Source organism: Sander vitreus, chromosome 4, assembly GCF_031162955.1.
Source record: "Sander vitreus isolate 19-12246 chromosome 4, sanVit1, whole genome shotgun sequence".
Classification (NCBI taxonomy): domain Eukaryota; kingdom Metazoa; phylum Chordata; class Actinopteri; order Perciformes; family Percidae; genus Sander; species Sander vitreus.
The window spans coordinates 29424449-29437975 of NC_135858.1; the positions used below are offsets into that span (position 1 = coordinate 29424449).

Consider the following 13527-nt stretch of genomic DNA (forward strand, 5'->3'; position numbering starts at 1 on the left):
GCACACACATTCATTCTCCCTTGTGGGGGGAGGGGCTTAGGAGAATGTTTTGGACTTTAGCGGAAAGGGGGGGAGGGACTGAAAAGTTGTCGATGTTCAAATTGTTTTGCCTAAGTCCTGGATCTTCGCAATCCTACCTACAGCACCTTTAATATGCAAAGTATTTTATACAATATATACAGTAGGGGGTCCCTGATCCTTCTCTCTTTCAGTTAAGGGGTCCTCGGCTTAAAAAACGTTGAAGATTCCTGCACTAAAGGGTGTGTCAGTATCAGATGCTGAGGGCCACTGACCCTTATTTGACGAGTTGGGAGAGAGAACTGGTTAAATATTTAGACCGGTTTCTGTTTAAGGGAACATTGAGAATATTGTTTAAAGTAAACTTAATACACAATTTTCCATTGGCTCGTCCCACGTCTCAACTCTGTAACCATCCTGTTGAGCAACAGATGAAGTTTATACACGGAGTAGAACAAGTACATATCATTCATCATTCAGTATCTTTAAATCCTAGCATATGATGAATGATTATTGGCACTGTCGCTTGAAACAAATGAAGTGTCTTGCTCAAGGACACTAAGGCAGAGGTGATGGTTTGCTGACACCAACAGTCTGCTTTTTGTTTCTTTTCAACATGATTTTACATCCCTTTTTTTCAAATGAAGAGAAACATGTGTGGAATGAAACTACACAAATAAATCTCTGCCAGTGTGCTGGCTTTGGTTTATTTGTGTTTTAATAATATTTGTCAGTTTTGCCTAATGTTACTTAGCAACATTTCGTGGAAGTATTGAAGGAATCCCTGAAGCTTAAAAAAAGATCAGCTCTTTCAGATAAAAGGCTTTGTTCGGAGCCGTAAAATCTCCAGTCGACAGATCGAGGCCTCAGGCTCTTTTAAGTGCTGCTCAGTTCATCTTTGAGATGCTTCATGTGAAATGAGACCCAATGTCTTTAATCTCTTCTAATCTTTTTCTTAACGTCACAAAAGCTCAACAAATATGATTGAATGACCATAATAAAAGTCAAGCAAAAGCACTTACAATCTGCAAGATAAACACACAAGCATAGACAAACATTTGAGCTCAGCTCGTTAGATAGAACTGACTCTCGTGTCCCGAAGCCTCAGAGTTACTGAGACAGAATTACAATTACTGTGTACACAATTTGGTCAAATCTTTTCTGCACTGCTTTAGCCTAAAAGGCTGTGAGTACTAAATATGAAAACATTATATTCAAGTTCATGTTCAGGAGCTTTAAAACTTCAGTTGTGGACTTTTAGTTTTCAAAACATCAATCAAACAGTAAAATAGTTTGTGCTTAACGAGCCTGATAATCAGACTGGATTGTCATTTTGTTTCACTTTCATTTTTCAACTTGGCATCCTCTTCACGTTAGCAGATTTCTGTTTTCAAAAGGGGTGCTAATTGTTTTGTTTTGCCCAAATCAATTTAGTAGCGAGTTACAACCCTGTCCCGTATCTTGTAACTTCACTGTGCGTTCTTTTACCAACTCTCGTTAAAGATGCAGTAGGTAAGACTTATAAAACTAACTTTCTGTCATATTTGCTGAAACTGACCCAATGTTCCAATAGAACTACATGAAGCAGGTCATTAAAAAAAAATCTGGCTCCTCTGGCACCACCTACAGCCTGTAGTGCGATTTGCAAAAACCCACAGCTCCCTGTTCAGATGCACCAATCAGGGCCGGGGGGGTGTCTAACTGCGTGTCAATCACTGCTCAGGCACACACATTTCATAGCGTCCTCCCCTCCCCCTGCCCCTCGCACGAGCTGCAGATAGGGTTCCTCCCCTTCCCCCCTCTTTACACGCGCTCTATCATGCACAGCTCTCCCTTGTGGGGGGAGGGGCTTAGGAGACCGTTTTGGGCTTTAGTGTAACGGGGGGGAGGGACTGAGAAGTTGTCGATGTTCACATTTTTTGGCTAAGTCCTGTATCTTCGCAATCCTACCTACAGCACCTTTAAGACAAAGTTAAAACGACATTTAGTTGCAAAGTCAAACAGATAGACTTTACTTTTACACCACTAAATTAATTGAAAACGTAACACGATCATTTATATTAGTAATTAAAGTTCCACAACAAAAGAGGCCAAATCAGGACACAGTGACGTAACACACTTTTCATAAAAGGTGTGGTGGTTATTCTGCAATATGAGCCATCACTGGACAATATTCTGCACTATGCATATGTATTTATTTATCACTCTTTGTTACCTCCAACTGCGCAATATTTCATTTCTATTCATCTGTATATCTGTTTATATACTGTCTGTTTATATAAGGGTGTTTATTGTGTAAATATGTTTTTTTATATTACTATTATTATTATTATAACTAATTCTATTTTTCTATTTCTTATACTTTATGTATATTTTTTCTCCTATGTTTACTTAATGTGTATTTGTGTTATTCTGATGTGTGTACATTTTTTTCTTTTGAGCTGCTGTAACACAGGAATTTCCCCAGTGTGGGATTAATAAAGTCTATCTTATCTTATCTTAAGAGCACCTAACTTGTTCATGACTTTAAAAAAAAAAAAAATGTCAATTGAGATTCTGCACCAGCGTAATGTTACCAGGTTTGGACCCAAAAGCACGACCCATACACCAAAAGTGTAAAGTTATAAGTTCAGTTCATACTCATGGTCAGGAACAGGCAAAAGTCAAGGCAAACTGACGACTGTTAGTTCGTCGATTCTATCTATCAACCACAGAATTGATGCATTTAGCTCAGCGGGGTTCTCCATTCATCCTGTCATCTCTCAATCTGTCTATCCACTCATCTGTCTATCCACTTAGTCTGTATGTGTAAAAAACAAACAAAAAAAAACTCCCTCTGTTTTCATGAATGAGCGAAAGCTCCTCAGGTTACATCCCATCGTGTGTTTTTGCAGGTGTTGAGAATTACAAAGTGTGAGGAGGGTGGTGACCTCATCCATCACAGCACGGCTACACTATCAGGTTCACACATTATTTCACATCCTGGACGCTAAGTGTGCCATACAGCGATCGTGTTTACATATTTACAATACTAGTGCAGTGCCCGTTTTCGGCAGGGCCGATTGCTTGTTTCCATGTATTATCATTATTTTTTTTGCACTGCTGAAATCATGATTTTATAACCGCGACATTATCTGACAATTTCCCCAAACGCATATGTTAAATACAACAGCTGTGCTGTGAATTTGGCTGCATTTACTTGTAAAATGATCACGCAGAGAGAAGGTTAGAAAGTCACTTTTCCTCCTGCACAGTGCACAGACAACATCTGCAGTACTACACGACATGCCCGCTACATGATGCGCCCGTCGGCTCGCTGCTGCTCAACTGTCACTGAACAGAAGTGACAGAGAGAGGTGACTCGGGTGGCTGCCAGAGAGAAAGACCTCACACGTGTCTGGTCGGAACGGGCCGATTGCCGTGTTCCCAGTATTGCTGCTTGCAGCGGTGTTGGGTGGCGTGTCCATTTGAAGCGTTTTCGAGAACCACTCATTCGATGGTAAATGGTAAATGTACTGCATTTATATAGCACCTTTTTAACTTAACGGACAAAGCGCTTTATAATTTGCCTGTCTTTTATCCATTCACATACACCGATGGTGGAGCCGCCATGCGAGGCGCCGGCCTGCGAAGTCGATTGGATGTAGCAACTCCCCGCAGCGTGCAGCGTGTGTAGTTTTTTTGCTCATGTGGGACCGTTTGAAAGACACACGCATACACATGCACACACGTTAAATTTATAGTTCGATCTCACTGAAGTGGAAGTAGTATACTTTAGTAGAGTTTCTGAGTGTGAGGAGGAAGCTTCATATTCAAACTCAGTAAAAAGACTAGATCAAATACGTCTTACGTTATATCCCAAAAAGTAGGCAATTCATAACTCAACAATTTCTTTGCTAATTACGACATTTCACACAGATTTTTAAAAGGATACTATGATGGAGTGATGACATTTAATATATCCAAAAGGTCAAATGGCAACTTGACTGAGACGTCATCATTTCCATGGCTTTAGTTTTTCTACTTTTTTGTTTTGTTTTTTACTATCCATATTTGATTTGTCTTAGTGTGCATTTGTCTCTAAATCCACTTTACTTTAAAACACTTTGAATTGCATGTTGTTTTGTTTGAAATGTGCTATATAAATCAAGCTCGATTGATTGAAAATGTTCTGCAAAAACACGTTTCTGGCTATTATTCAGCGCCATACCTCAGGAACAGAAGGGGAGACATTTGGTCTGATACTGAGTTGGTGACACCGATCTTGAAAACTGTGGTGATTGTTTAGATCTTCTGTGCTGCCGGGTTGCAGATGTGTGTGAAGCATTCACATTTCGCCAAAAAATATACTTAATACCTTTTTTTTTTCTTTGTTTTTTCTTAATTGCCTCAAAGTTACTACAAATATTATACGAGTGTGGACAGACATGGATGTAAACTGCAACTTGACTTGTTGGCGGAGGCATACTGTACAACCGCGAGGCGGTAAATCAGCTGTTAGCAGTAACTCTAAGCAGATGTGTAACAGTAAACCGCATGTTGGTACATTGAAATAGGGAGCTGTTTTACTGTTTGCTGGGTTGTTGAGTTTCTGTATATGATGCACGGGCAGGTCTCCTCCCTCAGGTGTGGCCTGTTGATACTGTTGATTAGCATGCAGCAAAAACGTACTGAAGCTACTCTGTTTTTTGGTCGGGTCGTTTAGGGCTCATATGGTTCAAACACACAGTTGCTAGCTCTAAAATGTATCTGGCCTTCACACTGTGTGCCTTTTTTGTACATTGCGCTGACCTCCTGGTTGGTCCTTGGCTGACTGACGGAGAAAGCAGAAGTCAAGCTTTTTGTATTTGCATCCAACTTTTCCACATTTTCACAGTTTATTTTGGATGACTTTGGATCACCTGGGATACTTTTAAGTGGACTGCAGGCAGCACGTGAGGTGGCAGGTAAGATGCTTGTACAGTACCTTTTCGACTACAGAGATAGCCTGTGTTAACATTGATCACAATGCTATTCGTGACATGCCTCGCGGTGCCGTCAAATCAGGTCGGCATAATGTTCCGTTTTGTGTGCCAAATTGAAATAGAGTGGAAATCACACCAAAGTGGCACAAACCGGAGTGCACCATGAAAAGAGTGTGCAGATTCTTTGCTTTTATTTAAAGCGCCCATATTATGCTCATTTTCAGGTTCATAATTGTATTTTAAGGTTGTACCAGAATAGGTTTACATGGTTTAATTTTCAAAAAACACCATATTTTTGTTGTACTGCACAGCTCTCTCTCACTGCTGCAGATCCTCTTTTCAGCTGGTCTCTGTTTTAGCTACAGAGTGAGACCTCTTTTCTTCTTCTTCTTCTGTACTATCTTTGATTGCACTCGCACATGCGCAGTAGCTCAGATGTAGATCATGTCAGCTAGCTAGCTCCATAGACAGTAAAAGAAAGGCTGTTTCTCCAACTTCGGTCAGTTACAAGGCAGGATTAGCTGGGAGACTTCTAAATGAGGGCGCACATGGAAGTAGTTCTTTTGTAGATTATGGTGAACTTGTGTGTGTTGTAGCAGTGCTTTGCTATTGAGAATGAGGTAGCATGCTAGCGTTAGCATGCTAACGCTAACGCTACTAGCTAACGGTTGCGGTTAGCCAGCTCGTTTCGGCTTGTGATGTCACAAGCCGTGCCGATTTTGAACAGCTCACCCGGAGACTGAAGGCAGGACACATTCAGAAACCGTATCTCACTCAAAACAGCATGGATGGATTTTTTTCAAAGTTGGTATGCGTGTGGAAGCACCAGAGACACAAAAGAACACCCCAAATCCCAGAAAAAGTGTTTTTTTTTCATAATATGGGCACTTTAATGTTTTCACTTACTTTAAATGCTATGCACAATACATCAAGTGTATACCTACACAGAGATATGTCGTTTTAGCTGCCAAGGTAAGGGAAGTAATAGCGAAAGCATCAACAACAATAGCAAGTCAATTTAAAACTAATAAGGAGAGAATCTGTTTGAAGTTGTATTCTATGAAAGGAACACGCCGACTTATTGGGACTTTAGTTCATTCACCGTATCCCCCAGAGTTAGATAAGTCCATACATACCCTTCTCGTCTCCGTGCATGTCGTAACCGTATGCATCCTGGGAACTATATTCTCAGAAGGCGAAGCACTGCTACTTCTTCTACTTGGGCGGAGTGATTTGCTGGAGCAGAGTGTAACAACGGTGCTTTTCAGGTGTTGCGCTAATCACACTGCCCAAGTAGCAGTGCTTCGCCTTCTGAGAATATAGTTCCCAGTATGTATACGTTTAGAAGATGGCTGTGTCTCATGTGACCTTGTTATTTGTACACGCTGTGACACAAATCAATCATCACAACATGTAAATAGGAAAATGTTGGCGTTATTTTGTCACTTATTGGGAGCAGTAGGCTAGATGGAGCCGGTTACCTCCAGGATCTGTGCTATGCCAGGCTAGCAGTGGGTGTGTCAGACAGACACGACACGCAGGGAGATGAGAAGGGTATGTATGGACTTATCTAACTCTGGGGGATACGGTGAATGAACTAAAGTCCCACTAAGTCAACGTGTTCCTTTAATACTAAATAACTGGGATGAATCGCTGCCATAGTCACCGCAGTACCAGCAGTAATGAAAGTAACAGAAGAGTTTGTAATTTCAGCATTGCGAACATGAAATGGTGATATGAAAAGGTTATATAGGCTATACAAAGGCATCTGCAGATTGTAGTCACCCTTTATTAGAGCCAAGATGGCTATTTTCTCATAGAGACTCCATCATCTGAAAGCCCAATCAAATCCTTCCTTGTTTGTCTCTCACTCTAAATCTCTTTGTCTCCACAGTCCTCCTTATTTTGACTGTTTATTTTTTTTTTTTAAACCTCCATCTGTCTTCGCCTTCTTTGCAACTTTATCTGAAGTAATCTTTTTTTGGCTTTACACATAGAAGAGAAACAATATGCAAAATAACTTAAATATTTCAAAGCAAGTACATCACAGCGATAGAAAATCAAAATACAGTGAATGCATCATGGTGACCAAATCAAACATCATCATCAATCATTTCAGACAAAAAAAAAAAAAATTCTCACATGTGGTTAAATGCAAACATCATTATGGGGTTTCCTCCCAAAAATAGAGAAATTATTAGAAAAAAATGAACCTCAATCAAGTCATCTCAAACACCGCATGTAAGTTTCTACACAACCTGAAACATTCAGCAATAGAACTGCTTAAACCAGTCGTAACTAAAAGCTGTCACCCGAAAAAGTGCCAACCATGATTTGGTAAATGTGTCCAACAGCAAAGAAGGAGAAGGAAGACAAATAAAGAGACAAACATCAAGTTTATAACGGGACAAAAAGAAAAACAGACATAACTGAAATCAAATCCTGGAATAATAAAAGACACATCCTCGTCCGTCTGTCCGTTCCCACAGAGGGAAGGTGAAAGGGCTGTTTCATGACTCATGTGCCCTCCTGTTATTCCTCATATCAGCATGAATAGAAGAAATTCTACACACCACCCGGACACAGAAGTGGAGAGCACAGAAATATCTCAGAGCATGTCGCATGTCTTTGGCATTGTACAGTAGGATGATAACATTTTGTAATGCAGCAACATTTTTGGGATATAGAGGTTCAAAAAATGATAATGTTTATTGGATATACTGTGATATAAATGACTAATAAGAATGTAACTAAAATGTGAAGGGCTTTCCCATGTTGGCTTTTGGATACTCACCAAAAAGGCTTTGTAGTTGTGTCGTGACATCCTGAACAAGTCTCCCTCTGACCACATTTGGTACCAACAGAGCATTTCTCAATCACCATGTTAAGAGAAGCACCCATCCTAAACCCTTTATCTCCAAGCTTATCTTCTCGAGACCCAAACTCAACTTTCAAACTAAGACTAATAATGTCATTACACCAATCTTTAAACCTGTAAAAACCACAAGGACTGAATCAAATTTGGTATTTGGAAGACACATTTGGATGGATGAATATAGATTGAAAAGAAAATTCATACTCTAAACTACTATACTACTAAATAAATGGGCCGATTCCCACCATGGACAATTGTTGCATGTCAAACCCCCACTGCTATCCCCCTCTTTTCCTGTCTGCTATCAAATGAAGGCAAGGATGTCCAAACAAATAGAAATAGAAACATTTTGGTCTGTAGCGATGTCTGCAAAGATGTGGGTAAATCTTTGACTGTAAGTGGACTGAACCACCCCGACGTCCCCCATTGGTTTCTGGAGTATCGTTTTGAAGCTTTGAGTTTGGTATTTTGGTCGATTTTTTGGAGTCAGAAGTGACCATATTTGGACGACAGGGTGGGGCTAAGTTATCCAATATAGCTGCTAGCGCTAGCTAGTTAATTAGTTTGCCAGGTGCAAAAATGAACAGATGACTCCTTATGCCAGAATTATGCTGTCAGCGTTCGTGAGTGCCCAAGGGTCCGTGTGACGTTAATGTCGCCATCAGAGGGCGTGCGTGTAGGCTCTGTGTGGACGTCTGCATACTTCCAATTTGTTGTTACAGCACGGAATTTTAGTACAATTGAACGCTAAGCAAAAAATTTTTAGGCGACCAAAATGTTACAATCCACTTCCTAAGAACTGGAAACACACTGTGACGTAAAAAGACAAAAACACAACACCCAAACTGGACAACAACACTAGGAAGCCACTCGTCAATCACAACATAGCCATGCCCTTTAAGCATCCATATTATCTATTTTCTTTTCAAATAAATGGGCTCATAATATACAAAATGAACATAATGTTGTATTGAAGAAGACTTGAAACTAGAGAATGACACTACAAACTCAGTATGAAAATGTTTACTGAGGTAATAAATCAAGTGAGAAGTAGGCTCATTTTCTCATAGACTTCGAAACAATCAAACTTCTATTTGCAACCAGTGGCGTCGCCCCCCTGCTGGCCATTAGAAAGAATGCAGGTTTAGGGCACTTCCGCATCGACTTAAATATTTAGACCTGGAGGTTGCTGCTTGGGGCAGATGCTAAATATGTACTTTACGTGGATGGTTGTAGTTACATGAAAGGTATGGTTTGAACTGTCTCTCAAAAAGCCAGTTTCTGCTCATCTGCACAAAACATTGCATACTATCATATCAAACTCAAACTAAAAGGTAAGATGGAACATGTATTACTTTTTATTAACAACATTGACAACAAATAATTTCACAATTAAACTTTTCTCTCTTTTAAAATAGAAAATGAGGCAACAAGAGGATTTTGAGCGGCTCTATGTATCGCAGCTCTGTGCACCAGGCCCTCGGTCCACTCCTGTTCCCATGAGAATGATCTCCGGTTGGGGCAGAAGCCACTCGCTGTGTAACCCCTCTGCTCTCCCCCAAAGGACCAATTGGCTAACATTAAGTGAGCGAGCGACCCTGCCCTGCCAAAATGGAAATGCATGCATAGCAGTAACAGTAGACCGAGGTCAAGCCGGACTTAAAATAAGACTGTGTTATGTCAAAATAAATAAGGAGGATGATGAGAGCAGAGTCTCCTCTGACCAGCAGAGGATGGTGCAGTAACAGCTGTAGTGCTTCTCAACAGAAATCTCATGTTGCTCTTTGTATCGTTGCTGCCTTTTATTGTTTTAAGTTGAGGTATCACATTTATCACATTTTAGGATTTTTATCTTCGTGCACACATCTGTAAGTGTGTCTCTTATCGCTTTGCTTTTATCAAAGCATTTTATCCGTATTTGTATCAGTCAAGTTCTGCAGAACAGTTTATCGCTGTGCAAATAAACTCAACAATTAACAACCCCCCCACACACACACACACACACACACACACACACACACACACACACACACACACACACACACACACACGTAGAGCTTGTGTTTCCTAAGCCTGGGACCAAGCCATATATCTGGAACTAATCTTTGTATGTATTTCCACGAAGAGTGAAGAGCAGCAGGACAGATGAGATGGTACATCCTGCGACAAGGAGAGATTCCAAACCAAATGTACGTGGACTACGTGGTTTGCCTTGGCCAACTGATCTCCCATGATGCCCCAGAGCATGGCTGTGTTCAGAGGACAGAGTTAAATCTCCAGCCTCCAGCTGCTGACTCAGTATGAATGACCATACAAGGCATTGGGATTTACTTCAGAACTGAAATATCAGTTTGGAGAGAAGATTTTTCTAGATACTTCTCATTCCTTCTTCCCTTCCTCCCTCTTTTCTTTTCTTCTCAGCCTACAAATAGAGAGGGTACTCTAACAGACCTCCCTCAGGTCGCCTGTCCCTCCACTCCTCCCTCTCCTCCTCCCCCCTCGTCTTCCCTCCCTCGCTCATGCCTCCTTTTCTCACCCAGCACCAGATAAGAAGGGGGCAGAAGTATTTCTCTTCGGCCACTTCTGAAACTGGAGCCACCAGAGAAGGATGTTTTCACCTCCCATCTTTTTCATTCTCGCAGTCAGTTTGGACATTCCCTATTCCCTATCCTTAACCACAACCTCTATTTTCATCTCTTTCTACTCACTTAACTTACTCTCCATCCATATTTTTTCCCCCTGCACTTGGCACGTTAAGGACAGGAGGGAATTTCAAGAAAACCATAACGGACCTGCCCAGGCTCAAGCCAGTAGACCCATCCTGAAACATCTTCATCAACAAGAAAAACTGGACAACAGAGAACAAAATTAAGACCCGAGGACGAAAAAAAGGGGGGGGAGAAGAAAAGAGATGGATCCCACGTATTGACTAACACATCTGATGTACATCTTCCCCGCAAGTGGGGAGAGAACGGGAAACCACAGGACAGGTGTTGCTTTCAGTTGCTGCCTTTCAAGAAAAGTGTGATCCATAAGCAAAGGTATCTCCTGAAACTTAACGGAACAAGCTTAAGTTGCAGAATCAGACCTGATGGATTGACTGGTAGGTGCAGAGACTTGTGCATGACTCGTTCTGCATCCTGCACCCAGATGTGTTCATAAAGTGAATTGGGGTCAAAGCGTGAACAAGCTTCTCTTGACCCTCTTCGCACTGAGAGAAGACACTTCGTTGCAGTCGAAGAGAGCGTCATGAAACGTTTAGATCTCAGCGGGGGGTTGCTGCTGCTTCTGCTGCTTTGGACCGTGTCGGCCGTCGCTGATACAGCCGGTGTTGCAACCCCAGAACGAGGAGGAGCTGGAAGAAGAAGAGGAAGTGGTGGTGGCAGCGGTGGCGGTGGTGGTGGAGGAGGAGGTGCGGAGAGGAGAAGGAAGTTTCACCGCATCCAACATGGCCAGTGCAGCTACACCTTCATCCTGCCAGAGCTGGACTCATGCCAGGGCGGAGGATCGCTGTCACGGACTGAACAATATGGTGTCTCTCGCGGCGGGGCGAGCGTCTTGCAGAGAGACTCGCCGCCGATCGACGGTGAATGGTCGGCTCAGAAACTGCAGCACCTGGAGAGCACAATGGAGAACAACACGCAGTGGTTGCAGAAGGTAAGAGGCCAATTGCTCTTTTGCACACATCAATATATCATATGTAGAAAAAGACAGTTGCAGAAAAAAAAAAACTTTTCATCTTTACGGAGGACAGATGAAGACGTTCATGAATGTTTTGGTAATTTTCACTAAGAGCCTTGTTAAAGCTCAGCTCATTATAGAAGATCTTGTCACTCGATGCATGATTATATAGGTTAATATCGAACTATCGCACCCCGATTAGGGACTGAACATACACTAGAGAATGGCTGAGTGTTTTGTAGTATTGATATGACATACACTACATGTTGATGAATACTCTGTTCTGGACCGTTTAACCCCGTTTAACCCGTTGATAGAAGTGGAGAAACTAAACAATAAGAAAATATGTGTGACTCAGGATTCCATCAACGGAAATGTCATTTTCAGCAGCTGTGTACACAGTCAGTGTGTGTGTGTGTGTGTGTGTGTGTGTGTGTGTGTGTGTGTGTGTGTGTGTGTGTGTGTGTTGTTATTTTAGATTGTAACGAGCTTGAGTTGCTTGCTTGGTGATCTACAGGACAGAGATCAAAGTTTCAAGTTATTGCTCTGGATGAGTGGCAGCTGGTTTCAGTCAGGAAAAAAAGCAATGAGCGCTTTCCTTCCTGTTGTCCTGTTTTCCTAACAAACTATAATTCCTCCATCTGTGGTTTCATTAGAGCTGTGACTGCGCGGTGCGTAATGAGAGCCAATGTAAAACCGTGTTCCTCGTTACTTGCACCTATCCTGCAAAAGTGCTGCAGAAAATTCTTATTCTAGTTAACTGACGTCTGATGAAGGTCTGAGTGACTGAGTTTGTAACTGATAATGAGATGGATTGTACACCATGTCTCTCTCTCTCTCTCTCTCTCTCTCTCTCTCTCTCTCTCTCTCTCTCGCTGTTGTTAGATCTTGGACTTTTTTTCCTGCCTACCAGCTACCTTTTTCAAAATGATATGTTTCTACGGTATTTTTTTGTTTTCACCCAATTTGTTACGCTTACTTCCCTCTGGACTGTCACTCCACTGTGTGTCACGTGGAATCACCCCGTCGCTTCTTTTGACCAGCCAGTGATGAGCTTCACTGGGAGAGAGTAACACATGGGAGGTTCATGGTAATCACCCAGAACTCCCGACAAAACGTGCAAGAGTCCAGACCAACCAGTAGTAGTCGCTGGTGCAACGACAGGGATAAGATCCCTCACTGGCCTCTAGGGTTGAGTATCGTTTGGGTTTTTTTCCGATACCGATGCTAAAACGATACTTTTAAAACGGGCCGGTGCCTGAACTGGTGCCTGAACCGAAATATATATAATATATTTATAATGTATATAATATAAAATATAAAAAGGTGGTCAAAATTAAATGATTGTTAATAATGTAATAACAATAACTTATAACAATGACTTATTTCACCAGTAAATTGCTGGTAAATGACAAAAACAAGCACCAGATGGGAAAAGGGCATTTTCCAATAACTTAAAATGCACCACAAGGCTGGCGAGTTTCAAGTAAACGCACCGTCTGTGTGTTGTTACGTCCCGGTGTTGGAATCCTCTACGGGGAAATACAGTCACAGCAAAGTCAAATGTTTAATCCAGCTACTAGCTAACGGTAATGTAGCGTCCCGTGCAGCGATGCTTCTGAAAAAAAAAAGTCAGGCACCAAAATGAGGCACCGAAATTTTCGTTCTTATTCGGTCTCGTTACTACCGTTTACGTCGGAACTCAAACAAAAACAAAACATCCACAGTTTTGTTGTCATTACTTAGAATTTCTCATGAGGAGGACAGAAATTACGCACTATAGCTTTAAAGGTCCAATGTGTAGGAATTTGTCCCATCTGGCGTTGAGATCATATATCGCAATCAACTCTCTCGCACCGCGCAGTTCAAAGTACGCATTACAGCTACGGTAGCCTTCACGCTTCAAAAAGCCGGTCTCTTGCTCTTTTCAATATCCTTTTTCTTTTTCTGGGCGAAGAAGACTCCTGTTCCTGAAATTTTTGATTTTAA

General features: G+C 41.6%; 1 protein-coding gene across 2 annotated transcripts in view; it reads left to right on the forward strand.

The window, feature by feature from the left end:
- Window positions 1–10358: 10358 nt before the first annotated feature.
- angpt4 (angiopoietin 4) overlaps window positions 10359–13527 on the forward strand; it is a 71546-nt gene continuing 68377 nt past the window's right edge. For both annotated transcript variants that reach the window (XR_013501915.1, XM_078249291.1), the window contains exon 1: window positions 10359–11514. Coding sequence is in view for 1 of the 2 variants with exons in the window: in XM_078249291.1 (XP_078105417.1) it covers window positions 11107–11514 (408 nt within the window). In the remaining variant the exon portion in view is untranslated. The remainder of the gene's footprint in view (window positions 11515–13527) is intronic.